This window comes from Amblyomma americanum, chromosome 5 (assembly GCF_052857255.1).
Source record: "Amblyomma americanum isolate KBUSLIRL-KWMA chromosome 5, ASM5285725v1, whole genome shotgun sequence".
NCBI lineage: Eukaryota > Metazoa > Arthropoda > Arachnida > Ixodida > Ixodidae > Amblyomma > Amblyomma americanum.
Genome location: NC_135501.1, coordinates 17959789 through 17987273, shown reverse-complemented (window position 1 = coordinate 17987273; position 27485 = coordinate 17959789). Strand labels below are relative to the sequence as shown.

The window sequence follows — 27485 nt, the reverse complement described above, 5'->3', positions numbered from 1 at the left end:
GTAAATTAAGAAGAGTAATAGACTGAGAACACTTCCTTGAGGCACGCCTAATATGATGTCGGAGAGAGGAGACGAATACCATATTTGCACATATGTAAGTCGACCTATTTTTCAAAATTTGAAAATCTGAAACGGGGGACGGTCGACTTGCAATTGAAGCCAAAGAATGACACATAAATAAAGGCGAGACAAAATAGATATCAAGGATGCTGCACCATGGCTTCATTTTTGCTGCGCGGCTCCATCGTATCGCTTTTGGTGCTGGCCTTGAGCAGCTGCTATATCAACGCGCAGAACCGCATCTCCTCCCCACGCGTGGCGGCCAATGGCGGCTGTTGATAAGCAGCAAACCTGCACATACCCCCTCCTCCTCCCCCACTGTACAGGCGGCTCCCCACCGCACAGGTGGCTGCAGATTATGGCTGCTAATAAGTGGCGGCAGCCCGATAACGCATTCGAGTTCTACTGTTAATAGGCATCCTCCTTGATTTTTTTTTTACTTTCCACTGCGCACTGGGTGCTGAAAGGAGCATCGACAGTTGTTGGAAGGGTCGCTGTTCCAATTGCGGCGGCACTGCCTCTCGGAATGGCAGTGGCACCGGAAAGTGTCGGTAGCCGACGGAAGAGCTGACGCCGCTCACGCGTAGTACCTCTTTGGCTCTGACGCAGTTGACTGCTGCCGGCTGCGCTTCACAAGTTTTTAATGTAGTGCTTCGTCAGTCGTCATTTGTGCTCCAGGTCCGGTAGGCGACCAACGCGCGTTCACGGCTACATTCAAGGTGGCTGTCATTTTTTTACCCCCGAAAAAACGAATAACTGCGCGCCGGGCCGCAAGTTCGACGTTCGCAACGGGTGATACAGGTGTGGCAGCTGCTGCGAGGCAAAATTTTCTGTTCCACGCGATGGAGTGATGTGGCTGTTTGTGAAGTGTGGGATTTCGCTGCAGGACGACGTTAGAACGACGTGCTGTGGCACCGCAGCAGCGATCACGATGGCAGTGCTAGTATGGACGATGGTGAAAGTGTGGACGAGTAGTCCAGTGATACATTTTCATTTTGGAATGTGCCCATGGGACACCCGCGTGCGGCAGCCAATAGCGGCTGTCGATAAGCAGCGGCCGCTGGATAATGCTATCGCATTCAACTATTAAAGGCTAAGCTTAGACAACCTGGAATTTTTTTTTTCCGGAAATGTGATGGGGGGGTCGACTTACATTCGAGTCGACTTACAATCATGCATATGCGGTAATTATTAACAACGGTGAACTGCTAGTGAGCAGAAAGAAAGTTACGGACCCATCACAGAGTTAATCTAATTTGAGCACAGAAAGCTTAGATATTTAGTCAGCAATATGCTGCATGATCGTATGCTTTAGAAAAGGTTAATTATCATAAATTAGTTAAGCAGCTAACTAGTTAGCATTATTCACTTGTTTTCTGATGTCCGCAAACGCAAGTGTTATTGTACTGGAGGAGCCACCTTGATACCTCAAAACGTCCATTTTTAAAAATTACTTGGTCTTCCCGGAAACACTTGGTATATCTTTCATGGTGCTAATGGCATGTGCGAGATGAAGCATGAATCATGGTTCGAGTGCTTGCCACACCATCACCATTGCCGTGTTCATAGAAGACATGATGCGGCTCTTCAACCGCACAGATCGTACCATGTCTGAAGCGAAGGAGTCGCGTCACCTTATGCAAGGGGTCAAAGAACAGTTGTTCGTCGGACCTATGCACGATCCTACCAGCACTGTAGTCGATTTTGCTCGGGAAGCGACAAGCATGGAGCATGTCCTCCAGCAGGGTTCGCACATTATGGCCGTCTGGCGCATATAACTGTTGTTTATATCCGCATTCTAGTGCACGGCACCAAAAGTGAGGCTCTCAGTGAGCTTATCCGGAGCATCATTCACGAATAGCTGCAGAAGCTTCACCCTATCGAGCAACAGCTGAGTGTCGGAGTCATTTCGGATGTCATTCGTCACAAGGGACGTCAAGCGGTGCTGCCCTCTTCCCAGCTGCCGCCTGAGCCGTATGCCATGATGTGCATTGAATTGCTATGCAACTCTGCAAAAGCACCACCAGTGTTTTTCTGCCTGACTCCTCCGACACTGTGTCAACAATTTCAGACTTCACCTGCTTTCCCTAACCCATGACCACCCACATGTGTGGCGTACGTCAAACAACCTGGCCTAGTGCTACCATTATGGTGAAGCCGGCCGCATGCTGCGCCACTGCCCGTATCGTTGGATTCAGGGTTTTCACCAGACGCACTCTGGCCACGCTATGGTGAACGACCCCGTGACATTGGCCATTACCTGACCAACCGCCAACGTCCACCCTGCGTCCTCGCCATGATGCCAGTCCAGATCAATATCACCTCGTTGGTGTCTTCCCCAGGCGACCGGCTGTCCTCTAGTCTACGCTAGAGGACTCTAGTCTTCTTAGTCCTCTATTCTAGTCCAGGACGGGAATATCTGGGAGTAGTGCCATCGTCGCTCCACATTTCAAATAACATCCTCCGCTCGCTGACTTGACCCTTCAACTCACCCCTACAATGCAATTTGACATCTACTTTAAAACCATATTTCTCATCACGCACGGGGTTTCCTCATGACAACATGCAAAAATTATTTGTTTTTCTTGATGAATTCAAAAATAGCATTCAGAGAAGTCTGACTAATTTTTCTGCACACACTCAACGCACAAAACTAAATGCACACTGCATAATTTTTGCACAGGAATAGTTTACACAGTTTTGAACCTGCATGCGTGGTTGCATGCTTTTACACAATAAACGTTTATATTTATTGCGCAAAAAAGTCGCGTCCTGCATATTGGACGCTAAGCATATATGGGTTAATTCAAGTACCCTCATTGCTGAGGGGCAGTGTTGAAGGGATTGGCCCATGTTGCAGAAAAACTGACAGATAAACAATGGGGTAAAATAGATACGACGAAAAGGAGAAGCACATTGGAACAACACGTGGATAAAATGAAGGCCTAAAAACAACAATGTTGTCTGTAGAAACACAAAACTAGAGAGAATAGCATTTCTGCGTATATATTCCTAAATGTGAGAAAAAAAAAGAAGAAAAATTTGGGGGACTTCTTAACCACATTTTTAAAGGAGAAAATGCGATAGCATTTAAGGTGAGATGCTCCTCTGATTATGAAACTTGGGTTAATGCAGATTCCAAATATGGTCTTAGTTTTTATGTCGCTTGCATAGTTTTTGTGTAAAAGGGTCCACAAAAGCGCAATATACGACCTTTTGTGCACACTTTTTTGATAATGAAATGTATGTGTAGAGAAGCTTGCAATAGCTCATAGTATTGCTTTGGTAATGTAGTGTGTTGAAATCTACTTCAAATTTATTCATTTTATCCTATAATTGTAAAAAAAAATTTAGGAACACCAAAGTGTATATTTTGGGCACCATGTGCCAACATTCTGAATTTTTTTCAAAAAAGTTGAAGAGATGTTTTATAATGAGATAGATAACAAAATTCTACAGGCTTTGAAGAGGCTGTATGAAAATTTAATGCAAATTTAACTACTGCAAGTAGTTGAAGTTTGTTGCACAAAACGTAAAAAATGCTGGAAATTTCAACTGGAGAAAAACGCATTTGAAAGTTTCAGACATCTGTATTCTTGAAAAACATGACGCAAGCACATGAAATTTCTTGACAAAATACAAAAATGAGTCTCAAATGCAGCTATGTTTATTAGAATTCTGCCCCATACATTGGGCCCTCACGATCTTCGCGAATCGAGTCTGTCAGACGAGCTCTCTGTGCCATGTTACGGCGATGTGCTCGGGCTTCGGCTGTTTGGCGGACCGACATCATCTTCATTCTTCTCTGGTCATGGGAGGTTCCTAGCGCAACAAGCTCTTCCGGTGGCAGCACACAAAGCTCCTCGAGAACTTGTTGAAAGTTACTGTGTCCCATATTATACCATCGTGCGTGCAGCCACAGCCACCTTGATGTTCACGGCGAAGCTGTTGCGGGAGCTCCCGCTCTGAAAGCTCCGGCTTCCGCTGGCGCCTTCCGCGAGTCCACCAGGCACAGTACGGCTCGAGGTGTATGTATAAGAAAGTATCGATGCAGGGCACTCGCTATTTCCGCAGTGGAGTTCGAGAAACGGCGAAAGGCTCTTATGTTTTTCGGCCGGTTCGCATACCGCAAGGTTATAAGTGTGGCATGTTGGGCAAGCAGCCCCGCTTACCAGTAACATAAGCGCGCTGATGTCACACATTGCGGCACTTGTGGAATGACGACTGCTCACAGCTGTGTCACTGTCAAACAGTCCAATCTTCACCTCTGATGCGCTCACGAAGTTCCATCGCCCTGGTTAGGGCTAGCTGGCATCGAGTGGTTACCTTCCGCGGTCGTTTTCTGTCAAGGCTTGCGACGGCGTCCTCGGTACTCTTTCTTTGTGTGACATTTCCGAGCTTGGAAAGCGCACTTCTTCGTGTCATCGTTCATTTCGAACTGATTCAAAAAACAAATGCCGGAGAGATCGATGTAGACGATGTACAATGCGAAAGCAGGTGGTAGCAGAAGGTGGGCTTCGCCACAGTTTTGCATCGGTCTCGGCCAATGGTAGCTATACTAAAGCACCATGTTATTTAACTCTTTCAGGACCGCAGTCCGGATATCGTGCAAAAATGCACGATCAAATTTCCCGCACACTCAAGCGTGAAATTCTCGCGCTGGAACACGTATCGCCATCTAGTGGGGACGTTGCACATCTGTAGTTTTCGTTTTTACGTAGTTCGCCTCTCTCGCGGCAGGCGGCGACGTAGGAGAGATTTTAATCTTGGGCGCGACGGCGGCCGAGATTGACAAGCATGGCGTCGACGTCGCGTCAGGCCGCGTGAGGAAAGAAGCCTCTGTCACATGATTCAGCTGCTTCGACTGATTCAACGAGTAGCGAGGAGTCACAAGATGATTTCTCAAGCTCTGATTTCAGTTCAGAGAGTGATCCAGCATCGCGATCACCTGGATCGTCAGCTAGTGTCCGTAGGTGAGTCTGTAGTTTCACTTTCCGCTCGCTCTTGAGTATTTACGCAGGATTTCTATATGTTCTCGTTATTTTTCTGTGTCTGGTAGGGTTTCCACAAGCTATGGGAACGACGTCCTGCCCCCGCGACAGAAGCGTATTCAGTTTTCTCCCAGACGGGAACCTGGTGTGCATCTGACCGAGGATGTGGGTGTGGCACTCCGGAGCACCACAAAGAGATTCCTGACCGCCCTCGACTTCTTTTTCCTTTTTTTTCTCGGCGGAAGTAATCCAAACTATTTGTGATAACACCAACAAATATGCTTGGATGAAGATCTTGGAGAAACCCACTCATGCCCGTCCCGATGGGTCCTGGGAAGATGTCACTACGAGTGAAATGATAAAGTTCATTGGCCTCATAATCTATATGGGTATCTTGAAAGCACCACGCATCAAGCTGTACTGGAACGTAGGAAGCATCTACAGTGGTCTGCTGCCACCACGAATTATGCCGCGGCGTCGCTTTATCGCACTTCTTGCGATGCTACATGTCGCTGACTTGGACAATGTCACCGAGATGTCAAAAGGAAAGCTTCGCTTCGTGTGGTGGCTTCTGCAACACATAAACAAAGTGTCGGCAAAGCTCTTTCAGCCTCATCGAGACCTCTCTGTGGATGAGCGCATGGTGAAATCTAAAGGGAGGTCAGGGATACGGCAGTATATGAAAGATGAAGCAACGAAATGGGGCTACAAGCTGTGGTTTCTTGCAGACCCGGAAACTGGGTATACAGTGCAGCTGGCTGTATACACAGGCAAGCGCAACCAGCCAGGGCCCCACGGGTTGGCTTTTGATGTAGTTTGCCAGCTGTGTGAAGAATACTTTGATCAGGGCTACAAAATTTTTATGGATAACTTTTACACTTCCACACACCTGTTCAGTCACCTCCTCGACCGGAAAACATTCGCTTGCGGAACAACACGAAAAGACCGCCGGGGATTCCCTGCTGAACTGAAAGATGCACGCTGGGAAAAGAAAGCTCAACGAGGTGAAATTAGATGGCTGCGCGACCAAGAAATTCTCTATCTGCAATGGAAAGACCGACGTGTAGTGAACATGATGAGCACGATGCACACAGCCAACGAGACAGTCACCGCAAAAAGAAGACAAAGAAGTGGAAGTACCTGGACCCAAATTTCGATCCCAAAACCTTTGCTAATTCATGATTACAATTCTGGAATGCTTGGAGTGGATAAATCAGATCAGATGATTGGCTATTACAATGTACTGATGCGTAGCGTCTGCTGGTGGAAGACTCTCTTCTTCCACTGTATAGACATTGCATGCGTGAATAGTTTCATACTATTCCAAGAATACCGCAAATTACATCCAGAAGTCCCTGAGCTGGCCAGAAATGCTTCCTTTGACCATTTAGCTTTTAGGGAGGAACTGTTGCAACAGCTTCTTCAACTTGAAGGAGCCAAGCAAGCTCGTGCTCCTCCACCACCACCCGCAAAGCCCCCACTTCACAAGCCCGTAAAAGTGGAGAGACGTAAAAATTGCAAGCTGTGCTATCAGAAAACAAAAGATGAAGTGAAAACTACTGTTTTCTGCAGTGACTGCAACGCACATTTGTGCTTCAATGCTTCGCGGAACTGCTTCCTCGAGTGGCACAGAGAGCGTGCACAGAAGTGAGTTGTGAGACAGTGGTGTGAGAAATCACGCACACAAAAAATGTACATAAGCTTGCAAAGTTCTTTTACCTCAAAGTTATCATAGAGGTATTGTACCACATTTTGTATATTCTGGAATTTTTTTAGTGCTGCATTTTACTTTCATATTGAAAAATTTCCAACTTTTTTTTGTTTATTGAAGAGAAAATTTGTATTTTGAGATTTTTTTTTTTTATGTATACTGTTCAGTCATTTTACTTTTTTTACAATAAAAGACCAATCACTTAGCTTCGTTTTGATGCGTTTCAACAAGATAGTGCAAAAATTATATTGAATAAAAAATATTTTTCAAGCACGTATCAAAATTGCCTTCTTTTGGGCGGTCCCGAAAGAGTTAAAGGCCCAGTAGAAACGCTCGCAATAGGCGCCAAAAAGAACATGTTTTTTTATTATTTATAGCCAAACTACGAAGCTCCAGAAGGTGCTGTCTGCGAGAAGAAGGCTTACTCTACCTCTCCTAGCAAACGGCAATGGCGGGCGGTGCCACATTCTTGGGAGGCAGACGCTCGAAAGTTGATGATGTGCGTGGAATGTTGCAGTTTCTCATGCCACCGTGGCTCAATAAAATAGATCTTTTACTAACTTCGCATTTGAATTTCGCCTTGATTTTTTGGGGAATTGTAGCTGAATGCCCAACGACAATTTTAGAGTCAAAAACCCAAAACTGAAAAATTCTGCGAAAAACTCGCTTTTTTGACACGCATCTCCTTTTAAGTTGCTTGCCGTGATGTCTACTATGAGTGTCTAATGTTCTTCTTGAGATTTTCCCATTAAAACTGGTTGCCACTGGTTCCATTGCCCTTATCGCATCAAATGAAATGAAATTTTGTGAGGAGCAGGCAGGAGAGGGAGAAATACTCTCAAACACGTGTGCTATATGACGCCCCACTGTTGCCATCCTCCCCTGGGCTGTTAATCCGACATGCTGAGCAACGTCCAGCTGCTTAGCCACCGGTCAGATGCGCGCTTGTGTCTGTATAACAAAAGCATCTTGGTGCTCTGCAAAGTTTGCCAAGTGAGCCACCACCGCCCCTGGAGCACCCACCAAAAGATGAACACACAGTGATGTTATGTGCCCACAGCATCTTGGTGCTCTGCAAAGTTTGCCAAGTGAGCCACCACCGCCCCTGGAGCACCCATCAAAAGATAAACACACAGTGATGTAATGGGCCCACAGCATCTTGGTGCTCTGCAAAGTTTGCCAAGTGAGCCACCACCGCCCCTGGAGCACCCACCAAAAGATAAACACACAGTGATGTTATGGGCCCACAGCATCTTGGTGCTCTGCAAAGTTTGCCAAGTGAGCCACCACCGCCCCTTGAGCACCCATCGAAAGATAAACACACAGTGATGTTATGGGCCCACAGCATCTTGGTGCTCTGCAAAGTTTTCCAAATGAGCCACCACCGCCCCTGGAGCACCCATCAAAAGATAAGCACACAGTGATGTTATGGGCCCACAGCATCTTGGTGCTCTGCAAAGTTTTCCAAGTGAGCCACCACCGCCCCTGGAGCACCCACCAAAAGATAAACACACAGTGATGTTATGGGCCCACAACATCTTGGTGCTCTGCAAAGTTTTCCAAGTGAGCCACCACCGCCCCTGGAGTGCCCTTCAAAATATAAACACACAGTGATGTTATGGGCCCACAGCATCTTGGTGCTCTGCAAAGTTTGCCAAGTGAGCCACCACCGCCCCTGGAGCACCCACCAAAAGATAAATACACAGTGATGTTATGGGCCCACAGCATCTTGGTGCTCTGCAAAGTTTGCCAAGTAAGCCAACACCACCCCTGGAGCACCCACCAAAAGATAAACACACAGTGATGTTATGGGCCCACAGCATCTTGGTGCTCTGCAAAGTTTGCCAATTGAGCCACCACCGCCCCTTGAGCACCCATCGAAAGATAAACTCACAGTGATGTTGTGGGCCCACAGCATCTTGGTGCGCTACCAAGGTCTAACTGAGGACAGCACAAAATGGGGGAAAGCCCCAAGAAAAGCTAACACTTAAAAAAAAAGGTAAATTCTCAACCATCTCACCGACAAAAGTGAGGAGTGGGGGTTCAGAGATATCACCTTGCGCTTAGCCGGTGTCGCTTTTTACCCAGTTCAGGAAAATGTAAACTGGCAGAAACTACATTTGTGCGAGACAGCATTGCGCGGCGACGGCCAAGCAAGCTCCTCTCTTTAGCAATTGTGACGATAGCTCTTGATTTCCAACATTGTAAGCAACACTCCCTGACGGATTTAGCCCACACCAGCCCATTTTCGGAGTTCTTACATTATTCGGTTCAAAATATTTTATTTCTTATTAAACTTACAGACAAATTATGCTCGTAAACACCTTCCGGGTGGCCAGAATCGTATCGTTGTATCTGTTATTTTGCTGATAATTGTACCATTATGTATGGTTTATTTTTAAGCAGGGTAATTGAGAGAATTGATAAATCAAAAAAATTTGATCGTTATAAAGAATACATCATTATATCTGGTATTGTTATAAGTGGATTACACTGTATTTCTTCACCACTTTCCTGCCAGCCCCGACATACATCGACACAGGACATCTTTGGTGAACAGAAAGCAGTTGGGCTAACTACATGCTTATGCATATGTTCAGCGCACTTTGTGAATGAAATGCAGATAGAAAGAAACCCACTGTCTGTGCATGCTTAGTCTCTGGTGCGGAGCAAAGCACAGCACCTGACCTACCAATTACTGCGTACATAATTTTAGTATCTGGACTTTTGGATGGTTCGGGAAAAGCTGTTTGAATTAGTAGCACACGATGTAGGGACTTCACAAATTTAGCTACAGCCTTGTTTTGCCACCCCATATGTTCACAAACATTGGTAGCATGTAGGTGTCATCACCTTAAAAAAAAGAAAACATGCCATTCGTATGAAAATATTAATCGCATTTGCACAGCATTGCATAAATAGAATCATCATCATCAGCAGCAGCATGAATGGAAGTGGCGACGCAAACTTTCTACCTAAGTGCAAAGTGAGCAAAGATGTAGCGATGGCAGCCAAAGAAGAAAAAACACATGGTGTACGCAGGACAAACTCTGACATGCATTGTAATAAAGCATTTGACTGAAAGCACATCGAACACATGGTAAATAGGTCCACTCGATTAAACAATGCATGATCATGCCAGACATGCAACAAACATTACGACTTCAGCACTGCCCCTACTCAACTGAAATTGGAATTCTCAACACAGGCACGGCAATTCGGCCTCCCAGTAGGTGGTAATAGCATTGCATTAATGTATCAACCTATCAGTCCTTGTAATTAGATATTTTTCGGTATTTGTGGATCAGTGAGTACTGGTGGGAGTGGAGTAGGCAAGAATGCATATTTGCTTTCAGTGAACTGGCTTGTATCACTCATAGTATAACAGCCATATGCGAGCAGCAGAAGGATCGGATTTCAATTTCATTGTGCTATCACCGCAAACAAACTTTGCAGTGATCCGACGTGGATTCGTTTTCGTCACATAGCTCGCTGTTGTCTCCCGGATGTTCAGTTTCCAAACAGAGTGACTGTCGTAAGCTCTACAGTCAAAATTGTCACACACGCCATAGCCAAGCAGGGAGCGAGAGCATTCATGAGAAACTGTGCTCCTCGAAACCGTAGATATTGAATCGCTCTCCCTGTTTCAGCACATTTCAACATGTTTTGCTTTTGTTTTTCCAACATGCAACACCGTGCCACATTTACCTTACACGCAACCGGTGAAAAAAACAACACACATGAACTGAAAGCATGGCACTCACCAACGCTGATCGTTCGCTTTGTCAAAGCATGGTCGCCTGCTCCCGGTTGGTTGTTGCAGGCACAAATGACGTAGAGCACACACGAGGACGAATGCGGGGCGAACCTCCATGCACAGTTTTTAGGCTTGGAAGAAATAAAACGAGCAGATTGCACTTCTAGAGATCACACAATGCTCTGTCTGCAGCTGGGGCTGCAGATTATCGGCTCATAATAATGTTGGTGCTAGGTGGCACTCGGATAAAACAAACATGGCGGAACCCACCTATTAAAACTAAAATTGTGCTTATGATATGCATGAGTCATCACCTTCTAGAATCTTCCAGTACCTTCATTTGGATTAGGATATGAGGCTATGCTAACCTGACCCACTAATCCAGCATAATCCATTTTCTGGGGTGGGCGTACTTCAAAAATTTTGGGGTCCTTTGATATTTTTCGGGAGTGGGCTAACTTTCAAATTTTGGGAGTCCTCAGATTTTCAGATTTTAGGTGCCCTATGATTGATCCACTGGTGGCCATATGCTGTTGATGGCGTCATGACCGTCTGAATCGCATTCATAGATGGCGAGGAGTCCTCATACCACTCTTGGCGCAGCGGTGCAGCAGTTCAGTGATGTGGCACTGTCTTGGAAGGTGGCTGTTTCAAACACAGCCACCGGAGGGGCATGTGCGACTCAGGTTGCTCATCATGAGCTCCCGTAAGGCTCATGCGCAGCGCCACAGTTGACAGGTGGCAATTGCATTGAATTTATTCGAGTTAATTTCATTGCCACATGCCACGGATGGTAGGTAGCTAATAACCTGGTGGCCATGGTGACGCATGCCCTGATTGCCGGGTTGTGATAATGTCACAAGGTCATGTTACCTCTCTTGACCAATTGTTAACTGCTACCTGCCACAGGGGCAGTGGGCTCACAATCCGGTGGGCAGGAGGTTGCCACGTGCCACGGGGGGCAGGTTGTGATGATGTCACTGGGTCATGTGACCTCTCTCAACCGATCATAGAATTTCGTGACAGAGGAGCCGGGAATTTTTTCTGAGATGGCAACCTAAATGCTATCACAATAAAATAAAAAGAAAATGTTGTAAGGGTTGAATTTCTTATTCATTCTCCCTTTGTATGTGACTGCAGCGGTGCCACCATACGAGGTTTCCAACGGTGCCCGGAGCCTGCCGTCTTCGGGGCTCCTGCCGACACCTGCCGGGGGATCGGATAGGCGCCCGGAGCTCGGTCCATCGAGGCCCCCATTTGTGGTTGACCCTTCGTGTCATCCTGGGATGGCCGGCGTAGTTGGTGAGAACACAGAGGGCACACCAGACCCCTCTCAATGAGTCTGGTAGGGCCTGGCTTCCTTACCGCAGCGTGGGCACTGCTTTCTGCTGTACCTCCTTCAGTCACGAGTTACTGTCACATGGGAGGAAGATTTTTCAAATTTTTAGACTTTAGGAACGTGTTCAGATTGCACAGTGTTCTGCAGCTTTATCATAGCAACTTTGAAAAATTCTTCTGCCTCAACTAGAGGCTCACTTGTGGCGAAACTGTGCACACAGCTTGGTTATTGTAGAAACTTTGTCTCGTATTATGTTTCACAACGGTATTTACCTGATTTGGCCGTGCCTTATGCAGACGCTTAATCGTCTGCACCCAGATCAAGGGACTGTAAGCACCAATGCCAGGCTTCCGCAAAGGGTGGCGTTCACCTCACCTCGCCTTTTTCGAGTCGTGGCGCTTTCCTCTAGCAACGACAGATAGCACCACTACTGCCCTTCTGTGGAAACGCTGCATTAGCAGCTTTTGCTCGCTCGATCTCGCCGCACACAATTCTGATTTCGCATCATGCGCGGCCAACCCTTGTAAGTATTGTCGTCAAACCTAATACGAAGCAAATGTTAGCTCAGTACGGAAGCTTTGCACGATTTCACCGCAGACGAGCCTCCAGATGAGGCGCCCATTCCTGCGTTCCGCATTGTTACTGTCGGCGGCGGTGGCATGTTGGCAGGTAGTAGAAGAATGGAACGCCGCCTCCCATGGCAAGAACAGAGGAGTGGGAAACCGGAAGGTAGCTGGCATTCCGCTCTCCGTGGTGATTTTTTACGCAAATTCTTCTGTGTCCTCATATGTCAATGTTGTGGCCGTACACTGCTTTCAACATCCCAGTTACACTTGTTTTCTAAACAATTCAGCTTTCTTTAGGCACGGATGCCTGCAAAACAAGCTAACGTGAAAGCAGAGCCTCTCTGCAACCACTCTGGTGCTTGCGTCAGAAGTGGAGGCATCCATCTCAAGGCAGTTTGTTGCATTCATATCACGTGTTGCTTGGGGTCATTCTGTCTGGCTTGTCACGAAGAGTTTGAAATGTGTGCTCCAGCCATGCATGGAAAATTAATATCTCAGTGGGAGCCAAAACAGACTCAAAACAATACAGTGACTCTATGATCAAGCCTGCTATATGGGCGGGGCGTTATTTTTTTTCCTGTGCAGTTTCAGTTTCCGTTTCAGTTGCCATACGATGTTTGCGACTTCAAAAATGAGGCATACAGAAACTACATAACCACTGCTTTGCCGATCTAATTCATTCAAACCCTTATGCTAAATTGCTCCAAAAGCCAGAATGGCATCAAGTGAACAAAGATCTATAACATTGCAGTTCTTGTATGGTTTGTATGATCCGATGCCCACTTGTGACATTGCAGCCGTCTTCCGAGTGCTTTAAGCAAAACTGCATGGAATAATAAACTCTGTTATAAGTTAGCACTGAGCGTAGGCAAGTTTTGTGTGGCGATTCATGTTTACTAATGTCTCACACATCATTAGTAAGTGGAAATACATCATATCAGCCTGACTGCACCCACTGCAGGGCAAAGGCCTCTCCCATGTCTCTCAAATTAACCCTGTCTTTTGCCAGCTGCGCCCACCCTATGCCTGCAAACTTCTTATTCTCGTCTGCCCCCTAGTTTTGTACCGCCCCCTGCTACGCTTACTTTCTCTTGGAATCCACTCCGTTACCCTTAAGCACCAGCGGTTATCTTGCCTTCGTATTGCATGCCCTGCCAAAGCCCATTTCTTCCTCTTGATTTAGACTAGGATGTCATTAACCCGCACTTGTTCGCTCACCCACTTTGCCCGCTTCCGGTCTCTTAACGTTACACCAATAATTTTTCTTCCCATGGCTCGCTGTGTTGTCCTTAAGTTGAACCCTTTTTGTTAGCCTGCACGTTTCTGCCCCGTAGGTGAGTACCCGTAACATACAGTTCTTGTACACCCTTCTCTTGAGGAATATCAGTAAACTGCCATTCATGATGTGAGAGAACCTGTCATATGTGCTGCACCGCATTCTTATCCTTCTAGTTATCTCCCTCTCATGATCCGGATCAGCTGTCACTACCTGCCCTAAGTAGACGTATTCCTTTACCTCTTCCAACGTCTCGCCACCAATTGTGAACTGCTGTTCCCTTGCTAGAATGTTGAACATTACCTTGGTTTTCTGCATGTTAATTTTTAGGCCCAGCGCTCTGCTCTGCCTGTCTAACTCATCGATCATGATTTGCAGTTCACCTCCTGAGTGACTCAGCAAGGCAATGTCATCAGCGAATCGCAGATTATTTAGGTATTCTCCATTAACTCTTATCCTCAACTGTTCCTAATTCAGGCCTCGGAATACCTCCTGTAAACAGGCAGTGAATAGCATTGGCGAGATCGTGTCTCCTTGCCTGATGCCCTTCCTTATTTAAATTTTATTGCTGACTTTATGGAGGACTATAGTAGCAGTGCAGTTGCTATATATATCTTCCTGTATTTTGACATCAGGCTCTTCTATGCCCTGATTACGCAATGCCTGTATTACAGCTCAGGTTTGCACTGAGTCAATTGCTTTCTGGTAATCAATGAATGCTATATATAGGGGTTGGTTGTATTCTGCGCATTTCTCTATCACCTGATTGATAGTGTGAATATGATCTGTTGTGGAATATCTTTTACGAAAGCCTGCCTGACCATTGATTAAAATCTAAGGTTGCCCTGACTCTATTAGTGATTACCTCAGTGAATATCTTGTAGGCAAAGGACAGTAAGCTGATCGGTCTGTAATTTTTCAAGTCCTTGGCGTCTCCTTTCTTATGAATTAAGCTACTGTATTTACTCACGGAATGATCACACTTTTTTTCTAAAAAAAATTTACACAAATTTAGGGGTGTGATCATTACGCGGAGTAAATTTTCCACAAAAAATTTTTGAGCATCAAAAATGCAAACAAGTTGCAGGTCAGACTTCTTACAATAGCTATCGCGATCATAACCAAAAATAGAAGTTGAGTAAGGCTTACCTTTGTAATAAACGCACACATTGCACAGGCATCACATGAACTACACATTGCCCTTTTATTTTTTCTTATTCAAAAATTTATTGGTAAAATGTTTAGGGGAATCCCCCGCGGTGGAGTAGATTTGTAATAAGTAATTACTTATTGACATCCACCCAAGCGCAGCCATAGGGCTACAAAGGAAAGCTATACAGCTTTCTCAAACTTCGTAGTTAAAGAAAAATTCGTCCTGGTCCGGGGTTCGAACCCAGGACCACCGCTTCACCGGAGCAGTCGCTCTACCAACTGATCTAACTGGGACGGCACACTTATGGTAGGGCGAGAGCAAATTTATCATGAACTCGAAATTTATCAATAATTTAAGTTTATCAAAGTTTATCATTAAGGTTATCGAAATTTATCAATACCGCGACTGGTTCGGTGAAGCGGTGGTCCCGGGTTCGAACGCCGGACCAGGACGAATTTTTCTTTAACTACGAAGTTTCTAAGAAAGCTGTATAGCTTTCCTTTGTAGCCGTATGGCTGTGCTTGGGTGGATGTCAATAAGTAGTTACTTCCTTATTTCAAAAATTTATTCCGAGTCAGAATTCTCACTGTCGTTGCTGCATGATTCGGTGTTGGAAACGGCAGCATCATCTCTGGGGGCAACTTCGCGGTCCCAAAGAAGGTCGTCTTCCGTTCCATCCAGAGCGTTGGATATGCCAGTTTTCTTAAAACTCTTGGCCACTACCTGGTCGAGGATACCGCTCCACGCTTTGACAATCCACGAGCAAAGCACCTCCACGGACGGTCTTTTGATTTTGCCGCTCGGCGTCAAATCATATTCGCCCGCTTCTTCAACGTGAGGAAACTTGCCTGTTTTGGGTCTGTGGAAAGCCCGGCGAGTTTTGTTCATAGCCATCAGCTTCTCACGCTGCATTTTTCAAGACAGTATTTGAATTTCGTCGACGCCTAAATGTCTGGCGGCAGCACGATTGGAGTGCTCCAGCACATAATCAATAGCCTTGAGCTTGAACGCAGCCGTGAAACTTGCACACCGCCCCATGGTGAAATGGCACCGAAACACACACATACGATCACCAAAGCACTCCGCAGACTTTCAAAATCGCGTACACGAGCTTTCATAGAGCATGGAGAAAGGAAATAATAATAATACGTAATTGGTTTCTTCGGGAAAGCAAATGGCGCAGTATCTGTCTCGTATATCGTTGGACACCTGAAGGGCACTGTAAGGGAAGGGATAAAGAGGGAATGAAAGAAGAAAGGTAGAAAGAGGTGCCATAGTGGAGGGCTCCGGAGTAATTTTGACCACCTGGGGAGCTTTAACGTGCACTGACATCCCACAGCACACGGGCGCCTTAGCGTTTTGCCTCCATGAAAACGCAGCCGCCGTGGTCGGGTTTGAACCCGGGAACTCAGGATCAGTAGTCGAGCGCCCTAACCACTGAGCCACCGGGGCGGGATGGAGGAACGAAAGAAACTGCATTTCCATGCAAGTTTTTATATTATTTTTGACGAGAATTATGGGAACGTGTTTGCTGTGGTATGACTGCAGGTCAACCAACAGGCGGCTGCCGCTGTAGCAGTGCGGGACATCAAAAGAAAAATACGGCTGACAGAGCAAGCCGAATGTAGAGCGCCAAGTTAGGAGTGCGATCATTATGCGGGGAGTAAAAAGAACAGAATTTTGAGGACAAAATTCAGAGGTGCGATCATTACGCGAGTGCGATCATTGTGCGAGTAAATACGGTAATGTTCTTCCAAGCTTCTAGTACGGTCGAGGTCATAAGGCACTGCGTATTCAGGGTGGCTAGTTTACTAGCACAATCTCCCCTCCGTCCTTGAGCAGATCTGCTGTTACCTGATCCTCACCAGCTGCTTTTCCCCTTTGCATTGCTCCTAAGGCTTTCTTCACTTCCTCTTTCGTTACTGTCTGGGTGATGCATTGCTGTGCGTTACTGCCTCTCTCATTAACGTTCTCATTACATTGGCTACTGTATAGATTTGTGTAGAAGTCTTCAGCTACATTAACTATCTTATTCGTATTGCTAATGACATTGCCCTGCTTTTCTCTTAATGCATACATCTGGTTTTTACCTATGCCTATATTTCCTCTTCACTGCTTTTAGGCTACCTCCGTTCTTTAGAGCATGCTCGATTCTCTCCGTATTAAACTTCCTTATGTCAGCTACATTGCGCTTATTTATTAACTTTGATAGCTTTGTTAGTTATATTCTGTCGGCAGGGTTAGACGCCCTCATGCTTTGACGTTTCTTAATCAGATCTTTCGTCTCCTGAGATAGCTTGCCGGTATCGTGTCCAACCATCCTGCCGCCTTCTTCTGCTGCACACTCCGTAATTATTGATGTCAGATTATCGTTCATTGTATGAACATCAAGATTGTCTTCCTCAGTTAAAGCCGAATATCTGTTTTGCAGCGCTATCCTAAACTCCTGTGCTTTCCTTCTTACGGCTAACTCGTTAATGGTCTTCCTCTTCACTAGCTTCTTCCGTTCCCTCTTCAATTCTAAGCTAATTCTAGACCTTAACATTCTGTGGTCGCTACAATGCACCTTTCTGAGTACGGCCACATCCTGAATGATATACCAGGTTTAGCGCATAGTATGAAGTCGATTTCATTTTTAGTCTCACCATTGGGGCTCTTCCAGGTCCACTTCCTGTTTTCTCGTTTGCGGAAGAAGGTATTCATGATGCGTAAATTATTTCTATCTGCGAACTCTACTAATAACTCTCCCCGCTATTCCTAGAACCTATTCCATAGTCGCCTACCGTGTGGTCGTCAGCCTGCTTCTTGCCGACCTTCGCATTGAAGTAAGCCATCAGTACAGTGTACTGGGATTTTTCTTTGTTTATTGCCCATTCCACTTCTTTATAGAAGCTTTCAACGATCTGGTCGTCATGGTGAGAGTAGGCGCATAGGCCTGTACCACCTTTGGTTCCTACTGCCTATTGAGCCTAATTATGATAGCTGCCACCCTCTCGTTAATATTTTCATTTTTTTATTTAAAACATACTGCAGTCATTGAAGACCAAACTGGGAGGGCAATACAGGTTACAAGAAAAAATGCATTTCAGCGCCGCCATCAGCAAGCAATCACAAAATATAAAACGAACAATGTGCAGTGCAAATACATGATGTACAGTAGAAAGGTGGAAAAAGTAGGTAATCGGCAATCAGTAAAACAAAAAATCAACCCAGAGTTTTTTGTATACTTGCTTCAAAAACTGTTACATTATCAGCGGAAAAAAACATCTCTTCAAAGGGCATTTCACTGGGTAACAGTGCATGGAAAAAAAGAATTCTTAAATCTCTTAGTACATGCAAAGATTGGTTCCAGGTTGCGATGGTGGGAGTGCAGAGTTTGACGACTCACACCGGGATGAATGAACAATTGTGGATTGATACCAAGTTGGTGACTGATGTGCACATACAGATACTATAGAACTCCTCTATGTTGCCAGCTATATATGATTGATGAGGAATCCCACACCTAGTTTTCATCTATCTATAAGGTTCTAGCATTCATCTATAAGGTTCAATAATAAGGTTCTAGCATTAAACGTTGCCAGGTTCAGATTCCAATGGCAGCGTGTCCAGAGCCAGAAATTCTTAGCACCCTCTGCTGGTCAGTTGCTTCGCAGCCGCTGGGGACTGAGGGCCGAGGGTTAATTGGTTTGTTCGTGGAAGGTTGTGGCCAAGTAATACACCAGGGTGGCCCAATCCTGTTCTGGTGAGGGAGTGCAGTTTGCTTGTGGTTACCGAGGTTAGGCCGCACCCCAGGCCTGGGTATGCAATTCCATCGACACATGGAGAATTGCCCCGGGATTCTAACCCTGGTCTTCTTGCATGCGAAGTGGATGCTCTACCTCTGCGCCATTGCTGCTCTCTGATCGCTCAAGTGTTGCGGATTGGGCTTGTTGGTTAACATTCATATTTGAAACGGTGCAAAGGACGTGACATGGTGTCTCCTTCCTTGTGTCCTGTCCTTTGCGCTGTTTCAGTTATGAGCATCACCCAAGATGCACTTTCTTTAGTGATGCTAGTGTAACACTTGCCTCAGTGGGAGTAGATTGGCAAAAACTCTGAATGGATTGTGCAAAATAGGTTGGCTGGTAATTTAAGAAAAAAGCTAATTAAATTTTAAGCATATTGTAAAATGCAGTAACAATAGCATGTGTGCATAGTTTTACTGCTCCCGAATAAATTGAGACCAAGTTTATTTCAGTTTTCCTATGCAAACCAGAGAAAAAACTGTCTGTCTGTGTGCACTTATTCAGTCGCTTGAAGTCTTGTCATGGGAAAATGGCTGTAGCATTGGCTGCATTGCCCTAATGCCATCTTGGAAGCTGTCAAACGAGAGTGCGAAACAAGCTTTAAAATGGAAGCAAAATGGTGGTGGTTGAAGAGCGATTTCAGAATTGTAATCAGATGAAGTGGAGCGTCATTTCGAAACTGTTGCTTAATTTCTTGATCATCATCATCATCATCATCATCATCATCATCATCATCAGCCTTACTAAACCCACTGCAGGGCAAAGGCCTCTCCCATGTCTCTCCAATTAACCCTATCCTTTGCCAGCTGCATCCACCCTTTGCCTGCAAACTTCTTAATCTCATCCGCCCACCTAACCTTCTGCCGCCCCCTGCTACGCTTACTTTCTCTTGGAATCCACTCCGTTACTCTTAAGGACCAGCGGTTATCTTGCCTTCGCATTACATGCCCTGCCCAAGCCCATTTCTTTCTCTGGATTTCGACTAGGATGTCATTAACCCGTGTTTGTTCCCTCACCCACTCTGCCTGCTTCCGATCTCTTAACGTTACACCTATCATTTTTCTTTCCATGGCTCGCTGCGTTGTCCTTAACTTAAGCTGAACTCTTTTCGTTAGCCTAACTGTAAAAATATTCATTCTTTTTTGTACTTTGGGTTCGTTTTGAGTGTGGATATTTGCAGAGATTTAGTTTGGAGCCCATTTAGTATGAAAAACTGTTTTTCTAAAAATTGACTTTTTGCAATTTTTTGTCATCTCATGAGTGTAACGACGGTCCTGTTCATACTGACAGGCACACTGCTTGTTTGTCATTGCAGCCCTGCATCGTAAACCATGCTTGGAGATCCAATTTAGCTATGCTCGACTTCCCTGATGCAGATGCGCGCCCGGGCTCTGTGTTTCGTGTGATGCCTGAAGCAGCGGCGGCAGCCGGTTCCCGGCCACCCCCGTCATCGTGCAGCCACTCACGCAACCCATCAGTGGATGCCCGCCAGGCTGCAGGGGGTGTGCCCACCGCACCCCAGCTTTCACGCAGCTCGTCCGACCTACGTGCAGGGGGTGTTCGTGGCCACTCACGGGCTTCCTCCCTTGACCTGCGGCAGCAGCACTCGCGCAACTCGTCTGCCGACTTCGGCCGGCGCATCCGCGACGACAGTGGCTGGGCAAGCATTGGGCTGCCCCAGGGTGAGTTTTACTTTTGGCTGGGGTGGTTGGTTCGTAGTTGTGGTGCAGAAACCAAAGACGTGGGCGAATTGAGAGCACAGGACGATTGCTAACTTTATTAACAGGCTTCATTTGACAGCAGTACAACGACAAAACACGAATAGACAAAAACATATACATTCAACCTGCAAATGCGCGTACGACCCGTTGATTCCACAGCAAAAAGGTTAAGGACTTCACATGTAAAACCAACATGCTCAAGAACTCCTTTTTCCCAGGACGACACGTGACTGGAACGCACTGAATGCCCAAACTGTTGAATGCTCCACTCTTGATGCATCACAGACACACTCCTGAGTAAAAAACAAAATGCATTGTAATCTGCTCTGAGCCTGTTCTTGTGTCCCCGTATTACACCCTTGACCCATTTTTTCCCGGTCACAATCGAACTCTGTATAAAGAACCATCCGAATTTTGACGCTGGAGACCATCTGTTATCTTGAAGTGCACTTTCTTGTCATATGTATATATTCTGTATGATCATGGCCACCCACTCCTGCCCAAGACCTTGCATAAGGTCGGCAGTACTTATAAAAATATATAAATAAATAAATAAGATTGCTTACAGCAGTGGCAGTTAACCCATGCATATGAAGGAAGCCAACAGAAACCAAGGAGCTTAGGGGAGTTTTCCTCTTCTTTTTTTTAAATTTTTGATGGCAATTAGTGGGAAATTAATACTGTAATTATTTTATCGCTTAAATGACTATGGACACCAAATTTTTGCTTGTGTGTTTTCTTTTTTCCAACAATGCGTTAAGACATTCGTATGCATGGAGCACCTTGCGGTATTCGTCTATGACCGCTAAATAATTTATAATTGAATCTTCTTGGCACGGTTTCGGTTTTATCGATCGAATGACGACTGTGACGTCAAGTTGATGTTTGGTGATCCACTAGGAAAACTAATATAATTGTTTTACAGAAGAAAATGCGCAATAAAATTAGGTGTCTGTAGTTCTCTAAAGTTAATTGATATAAAATAGAAAAAAACAACCACATGCCACCAGTGGGATCCGAATCTATGAATTCCGAATTTCGGTCTACCATCCTGAAAGCACTGGACACAAAATATGATAAGATCATTTAGGCATAATGGTTGAAACCTCACCACACTTTCAATGAAACGAAATTTCATTGCTTGCTCGAAACGAACCTGAGGACAAACCGCCAAAAACTTTACCACTGGCGTGAGCGGTTGAGCAGAGCGCATACGTAGTAGTGGGCGCTGCCCAGCTTTCATATGTATAGAGCGCATTGGCAGACTCAAATGTGATGATGATAGCGGCGAGCAGACTGTTGGCATGACTGCTGGCTGGCATGAGCGTCTGTGCAGCATTGGCAGCCTGCCAAGCCAGCCCGCAGCTCTGCTATCTCTCCTGAAATCAGCACCAAATGCTACATGCTGCCTGTGCTCAACGGCAGCTTGCTGCGTTTATCGCGTTTACAGATTCCCAAAGCTTGGTAGAAGTACTATTAACTAGGAGTGTGCAAATATTGCAATTTTCGAATACGATTTGGATAAGAATATGGAGAAAAAATGCTTTCGTATACCGGAGTGACTATCGAATGTCTAAGTGAATATTGAATTCAGTATGGAAAAAAATTCCACAAAATCATAAATGGGCGAATGTTGTCCTTACTTTTTTTTTAAATAGTTTATAGCCTCCAAAACTGCAATGAACAAACCTAGCCTGACTTTGCACCATACAAAAAGAAAACATGACATGCACAGAAATGTATACTAGTTTATTAGACAGCATAGCAGTATGCAAATTGTACTATGGAAAATGAGTAACAAAATAAAATCTATGAATAACACAACTAATGTTATCCGAAGGTTGAGTTATTTGCCCCCCTCCTCCTCATGTTCACCCTCCAGAAAAAAAATTCAAAAATGCACTGAAGGAGGACTCATAGCACTAACAGCAAAAAGCCTGTGATGAGTGCACAGTGTCAGCATGCCAGAAGAGTGAACAGTGCGGACGTAAGCGAAGGTAATGCCCATTGGCATTCGGAGCAGCGTGACTGCGTCTGAAAAGAAGAAATGACCTGTGACGCACTAACCTATGTCTGCAAATGGTGCACAGGTCAGTTTGGATGGCTGTTCAATGCGCTGCCAATACCCGCCATTGCCACGGGCTGGTGGCGAGGCTGAGAAATCAAAACTACGTGGTCAGGCTATTTTTTTATCTAACAACGGGGCCCTGCTATCATCCTCACACCTGCAGCTATGCACATGTAAGAGGTGTTCGGGTTACAATGCACCATGCAACAGGAGACGCCCTGCCAGTGACAACTCGACCCAGCTCCCCTTCGCAGAGTTTTCCCACATACCATAATTGACCAAAACGTGGTTGCAGAGCTTACGCTAGAAGAGTTGTAAAGGCGACTGAACAAGTGCCATGAATATGGCCGTTGTATGTTTAACACATAATGGAAGGATCAAACAACAACAACAACAAAAAAAATGCGTGCACTGCGGTTATTCGAAGCAGGTGGTTGTCCATCTTGTTCCCATCGCTTGTGGGAAAGCCAACTTGTAGAATTTCACTTGTCCAAGCCGATCAGTGTCCGGGTGTGTAAGATTCACGCGAGGAATGATGCAATAGAAAGCGAAGAGGACAGCTTTGTACTGTTCCCCTCTCAATTTGAACTCGATCTTCGGATAATTTGCCCAGATATTCTGGTCTAGCCATGATTGGATATATGAAAGTCGCCGCAGTATTCGATCGCTGCTGAATTTTCAAAAATGTTCAAGTAATCTGAAAATTTTGAATATTCGAAAATTCTCGGAACATCAATTTCGCGAATACGAATATGAACCAAATAACAAACATATTTGATTCATATTCGAAATTTCAAATATTTACCACCCCAACTATTAATGTTGGTTGGCACACCCATCAGCTGTGAAGCCTGTCACGTGCTTCACACCTGACAGCCTCGCTTCCCACGATGCGCAAGACACACACTCGTTCTTACAGAGGAAAACGTGAAGAGAGGGGTGGGCCTAATTTCATTTCATTGGTTGGTGACTGGCGGGCACTCCTCACTCTCGCCAACATGGAAAAAGAAAGGATGGGGGGGGGGGGGGGGGAGCGAGGGGGGGGGGGGGGGAGTGGAAGACGGCATGGCCTGCCGTGAGGATGGCTGCTGCATCCGATGGCAGCCTTCCTTCCTCCCGTTTCCCTATCTCGTTCCCACGAGGTTGCAGCTATAGCTATAGCGAAATTCTTCGGCGTGTCGGAGTTGTGCTCAGGGCACTAACAAGAGGATGACGATGACAGCAACACCAAAACTCGGGGTACGCCACCTTGCTCAACTGTGAGGCGCTTGGCACGATAGACATAATGAGGCGGCCTGCGAGCTCGCAACATGAGTAAGACTCGCGTAACACCATTGTTAATGGCAAAGTAAGAGCAGAAGTAAAGGACCACTTTCATCACAAATAAAAGTTTTTCCTGCGATTGATCTGCATAGCGTCCATGGCAGATTCTTATCATGTTAGAAGTTGAACTTTGATACAGCAGAATTTCACTGTTACGATGTAAACTGCAGATTTTATAGACTACGTTAAATCGAGGTTTAACTGTATTTCAAGTCGCAAATGCACCAATACATCCTAATCTCTTATAAAGTATATATTCGAAGCATACTCAAAATTTCGTCTTTGCACACCTCTACTCTCATGTGTACATTCATTTGTCACTTGCCCCATACCTTACCGCATATCTGTGGTTCTCTTTTACCTCGAGGGGCTTTTGTGTCACCAACCACCATGTTTAGCTGTGGCTGTCTCTGTTTCTCCAACAGGCGTCTCAGCGTGGCCTGACAACCTCCGTGTCTCCATGGTCAAGGGCCATCAGAACTGGATTGCTGTGGCATATGCTCACTTTGTCACTTGTTACAGGTAGGGGCTCCTCTTGCATCAGGACCATCTCATGGTGCCCGCGTGGCCTGGATCCTGCTTTTTAGTACTGTCATGTTTTGGTGGCGACTCAACATGCAACCCCAACACATGTGTCTTGTATGCTGACAGTCTTCATTAATGCGAAAGCATGACTAGTTTCATTACAAGAAAAGCAGGCAGTGTGTGTTACTGTCTTTACTCGCAGATGGTGTAGAAAATCCCAGCGATGAAAAATAGGTTGACATCATCAAGCGGCCGTGGGACTCACACAGCTAGCCGAGCACCGCCACTTTAGACAAACATACCCATGTCGTTTGTCTGTATATACCTCCCTCCCACTGGCTGACCGCAGTGTGGTGCCAGTATTCTAGCCTACATTCGTACCAAACTTGTCAACAACCGTTTGTCGTACAGCATTCCGGGTGGTGCCACACGATTTTGCTTTGTATAATGCATGTAGCTTACATGGGCTAGTCAAGTTGCAGGCTAGCTCGCAACAGGGATTGGAACAGATGGCATATGCACCTTCAATTGTATGCTTTCCCAGACTCTTGGGCCCTTCCTGTAAGGTGCGTTTGAAATGTCCAGAGAGTGTGACACAGTTGCTGCGCTGTTTCCTTTCCTCAAAAACCAATTTTCATATCAAAATTATTAAGATATTAACTGATATTAAGGTTAGAGCATTCACAATAAACTGCAAATGGATTTAAAGCACTTCAATGCTAAGCTCACTAGGCCTAGCAATACTGGGCAAAGACTTGCTACTACAGCCTGTATCGCCCAGACCTGATGAGCAGCGTGTGGCTGCAAGGAAACACGCCGCTAACAGGGGTACTCCCCATTATAGTTTTTTGCGCAGTGTAATGCTTTGCCCTTTCTGGCATATACGTCGAGCACACAAGAGTAATTAGAAGCGCTGAGGTGCCGCGTTTTTGATGCGCGGGACAATGCATGCATGCTCATCTGCCAGCCCCCAGAGTGGGAAAAATTATGCACACATGAAGCAATTCTTTTGAATGATTTTTTTTTTTTTTTCAAATTACCAGCTGCCAAGTTGGGGGTGCGGCCTTTACAAGGGGCTGGCCCTTGCATGAGTATATATGGTACTTTACTGTATGCAGAGTGGAGCTATGCTTTCTTTATTGCAATTGATGGTAGGGAATGGGAGTCAGATTTGTTACAACCATTGCACTCCCATCATTGAGAGACTTTCTAAGGAGTATTAATTTTTTTTAAATTCAGAAATTATATATATGGCAAACTCTTTCTCATTGCATAAAAGGAATCATATGAACAAAATGAGATATTTCTCAGAACTGTCGTGTATATATACTGGCTACAAGGAGCCACACAAAAACTTCCCTGTATTTCAAATGCATGGCTGGCAAAAATTGAACCAACCAAGATGGGTGAAAATTGACAACGGAGTTAAAGAGAACTGACAAAGATCTCTCAACTGTGCACTTTTTAGTTGCCTGGCACAAAAATTAACAAAAATCTTTGTTCTGGAACATGTCCCTTTAAGAGGTGTTTACGCTGTGGCATAAGTTGATTCCAGCGTTCGTTGTTGCTTGAGAACCATGACATGCATCAATCTCGGTGCGTCGCAGGCTGAAGGACTCAACCGGATGGCAGCTGGCGTTCACCAGCCCATACCTGGAGCCCATAATCGAACGCATCGCCCTCAACGCCAAGGTGGTGACGACGGCCTCGGCACAGGCCCCCGAGAGCGGGGCCAAGATGCTGGCTGTGGCCTATGGTTCCCAGGTGCGCCTCTGGAGCATCGCCCAGGAGGGCAACGGCCGGGCTGAGATTGGTGGGTGCTGCTTGATTTTCATGTTTTAAGGGAACATGTGGCAGATGAGTAAACAGAGTGAAGCCCTGCCCGCCGGATTGTGAGCTAACTTCCCACCATGGCAGATGGCAGTTAGATTAATGATTGGTTGCGAGAGGTTGCCTAGGAAGAGCAACGTGGGTCGCACAGCACCTGCTGTTGCAGGGCAGTGGCGTTGGGAGGGGTATGAGGACTCCCAGGGATCTGTGAATGTAAAGAAGAAAAGGACCGATGTTGTGGTGTTAAAAGAACATGAGAGCGAAGATACCAAAATGAAAAATGCCGCAGTGGTGGCCCAGTGGTTTGAGCATCCACCTCACGTGCTGGAGGTGTGGGGTTCGATCCCCAGTCCTGCAGGCTATCCACTCATGATACAATGGGCACAATAGAACCCCTCTGCAGTGAAGTAGGTCAGACCAGCAGAAATCTATACTATGTCAGTTGTTGTTGATGGCATGGCTCTTACTGTGCTCTCTGACTGCTTCTTAAGTGCGAAGTGTTGGTTTACAAAGCAAACGCTCAGAAGTACCTTACATCCTGCTCTTATTCTCCCTTCATGCGATAATTATTTATTATCAGTTATCGCATATTATCACATTTTCAAAATCGTTTGTGTCTTGTGGAAGCACCACATTTACACAAATACAACATGGCTACAAAAATAAGGTGATTTTGATGCCGTGTGCAAACTAAAGCTTTTCATGATCACGGCATCGTCTTCTGTGGCTTCAGCGTCATTTAGTAGGCAGTAGTTCAAAAATGCGCGTGACTAAGTCAAGTGCGGCTAAACTGCCTATGCAGTTCCGCCGCACTTCTGCTTCTTGCCGCTGCTTCCCCGTGCTTCGCGCGGACGTACTGCGAACGTACGCTCTTTTTTTCCCTTTTCTGCTCCTCACTGCAATTTTACTACCTTTCCTTTTTTAGTGATCCGCGCCGCCTTCTTTCTACGTTCATAGCCAGCTTTACTACTTCTGTGCCCTCAAGGTTTTTAAAAAGTTGGCTTCGCCTCGCGACCCCCGAGCTTGGTGGTGAAGCCACCTCAAAGAACGCATTCGGTATCTGTCTCGCGATCCTAGACTTGACGCTGGCCACAATGTCATCATTTTAGCAAAGTACATTGCCACTGCTAGATGCTTTTTGCTGTAGCCGTTTCTTCGAAAAAATCTACTATAGCCGCAAAAAATGTACAGTTGCCTATGTGAGAAGAAATGGGAGCGCAACTTCACTTTACTATATCCGAGTTTTAGTTTAACTGTTGTGTTCCCTGTGCTGCGTCCCCTTCTTTTGTTCTGTTCTGTGTCACCAGTGTTCTTTTCCACTTGCCCCTCTTCGCACGCCGTCGCGAGATGCCCCCCCCCCCACGGCAGACCCCCGCG

General features: G+C 45.8%; 1 protein-coding gene across 4 annotated transcripts in view; it reads left to right on the top strand.

The window, feature by feature from the left end:
* Positions 1-27485, top strand: part of LOC144132309 (BTB/POZ domain-containing protein KCTD3) — a 175348-nt gene that overhangs the window by 45354 nt on the left and 102509 nt on the right. For all 4 annotated transcript variants that reach the window (XM_077664627.1, XM_077664623.1, XM_077664626.1 and 1 more), the window contains 4 exons: positions 11660-11821; positions 20018-20323; positions 24179-24275; positions 25886-26091. In XM_077664627.1, the coding sequence (XP_077520753.1) occupies positions 11660-11821; positions 20018-20323; positions 24179-24275; positions 25886-26091 (771 nt within the window). The remainder of the gene's footprint in view (positions 1-11659; positions 11822-20017; positions 20324-24178; positions 24276-25885; positions 26092-27485) is intronic.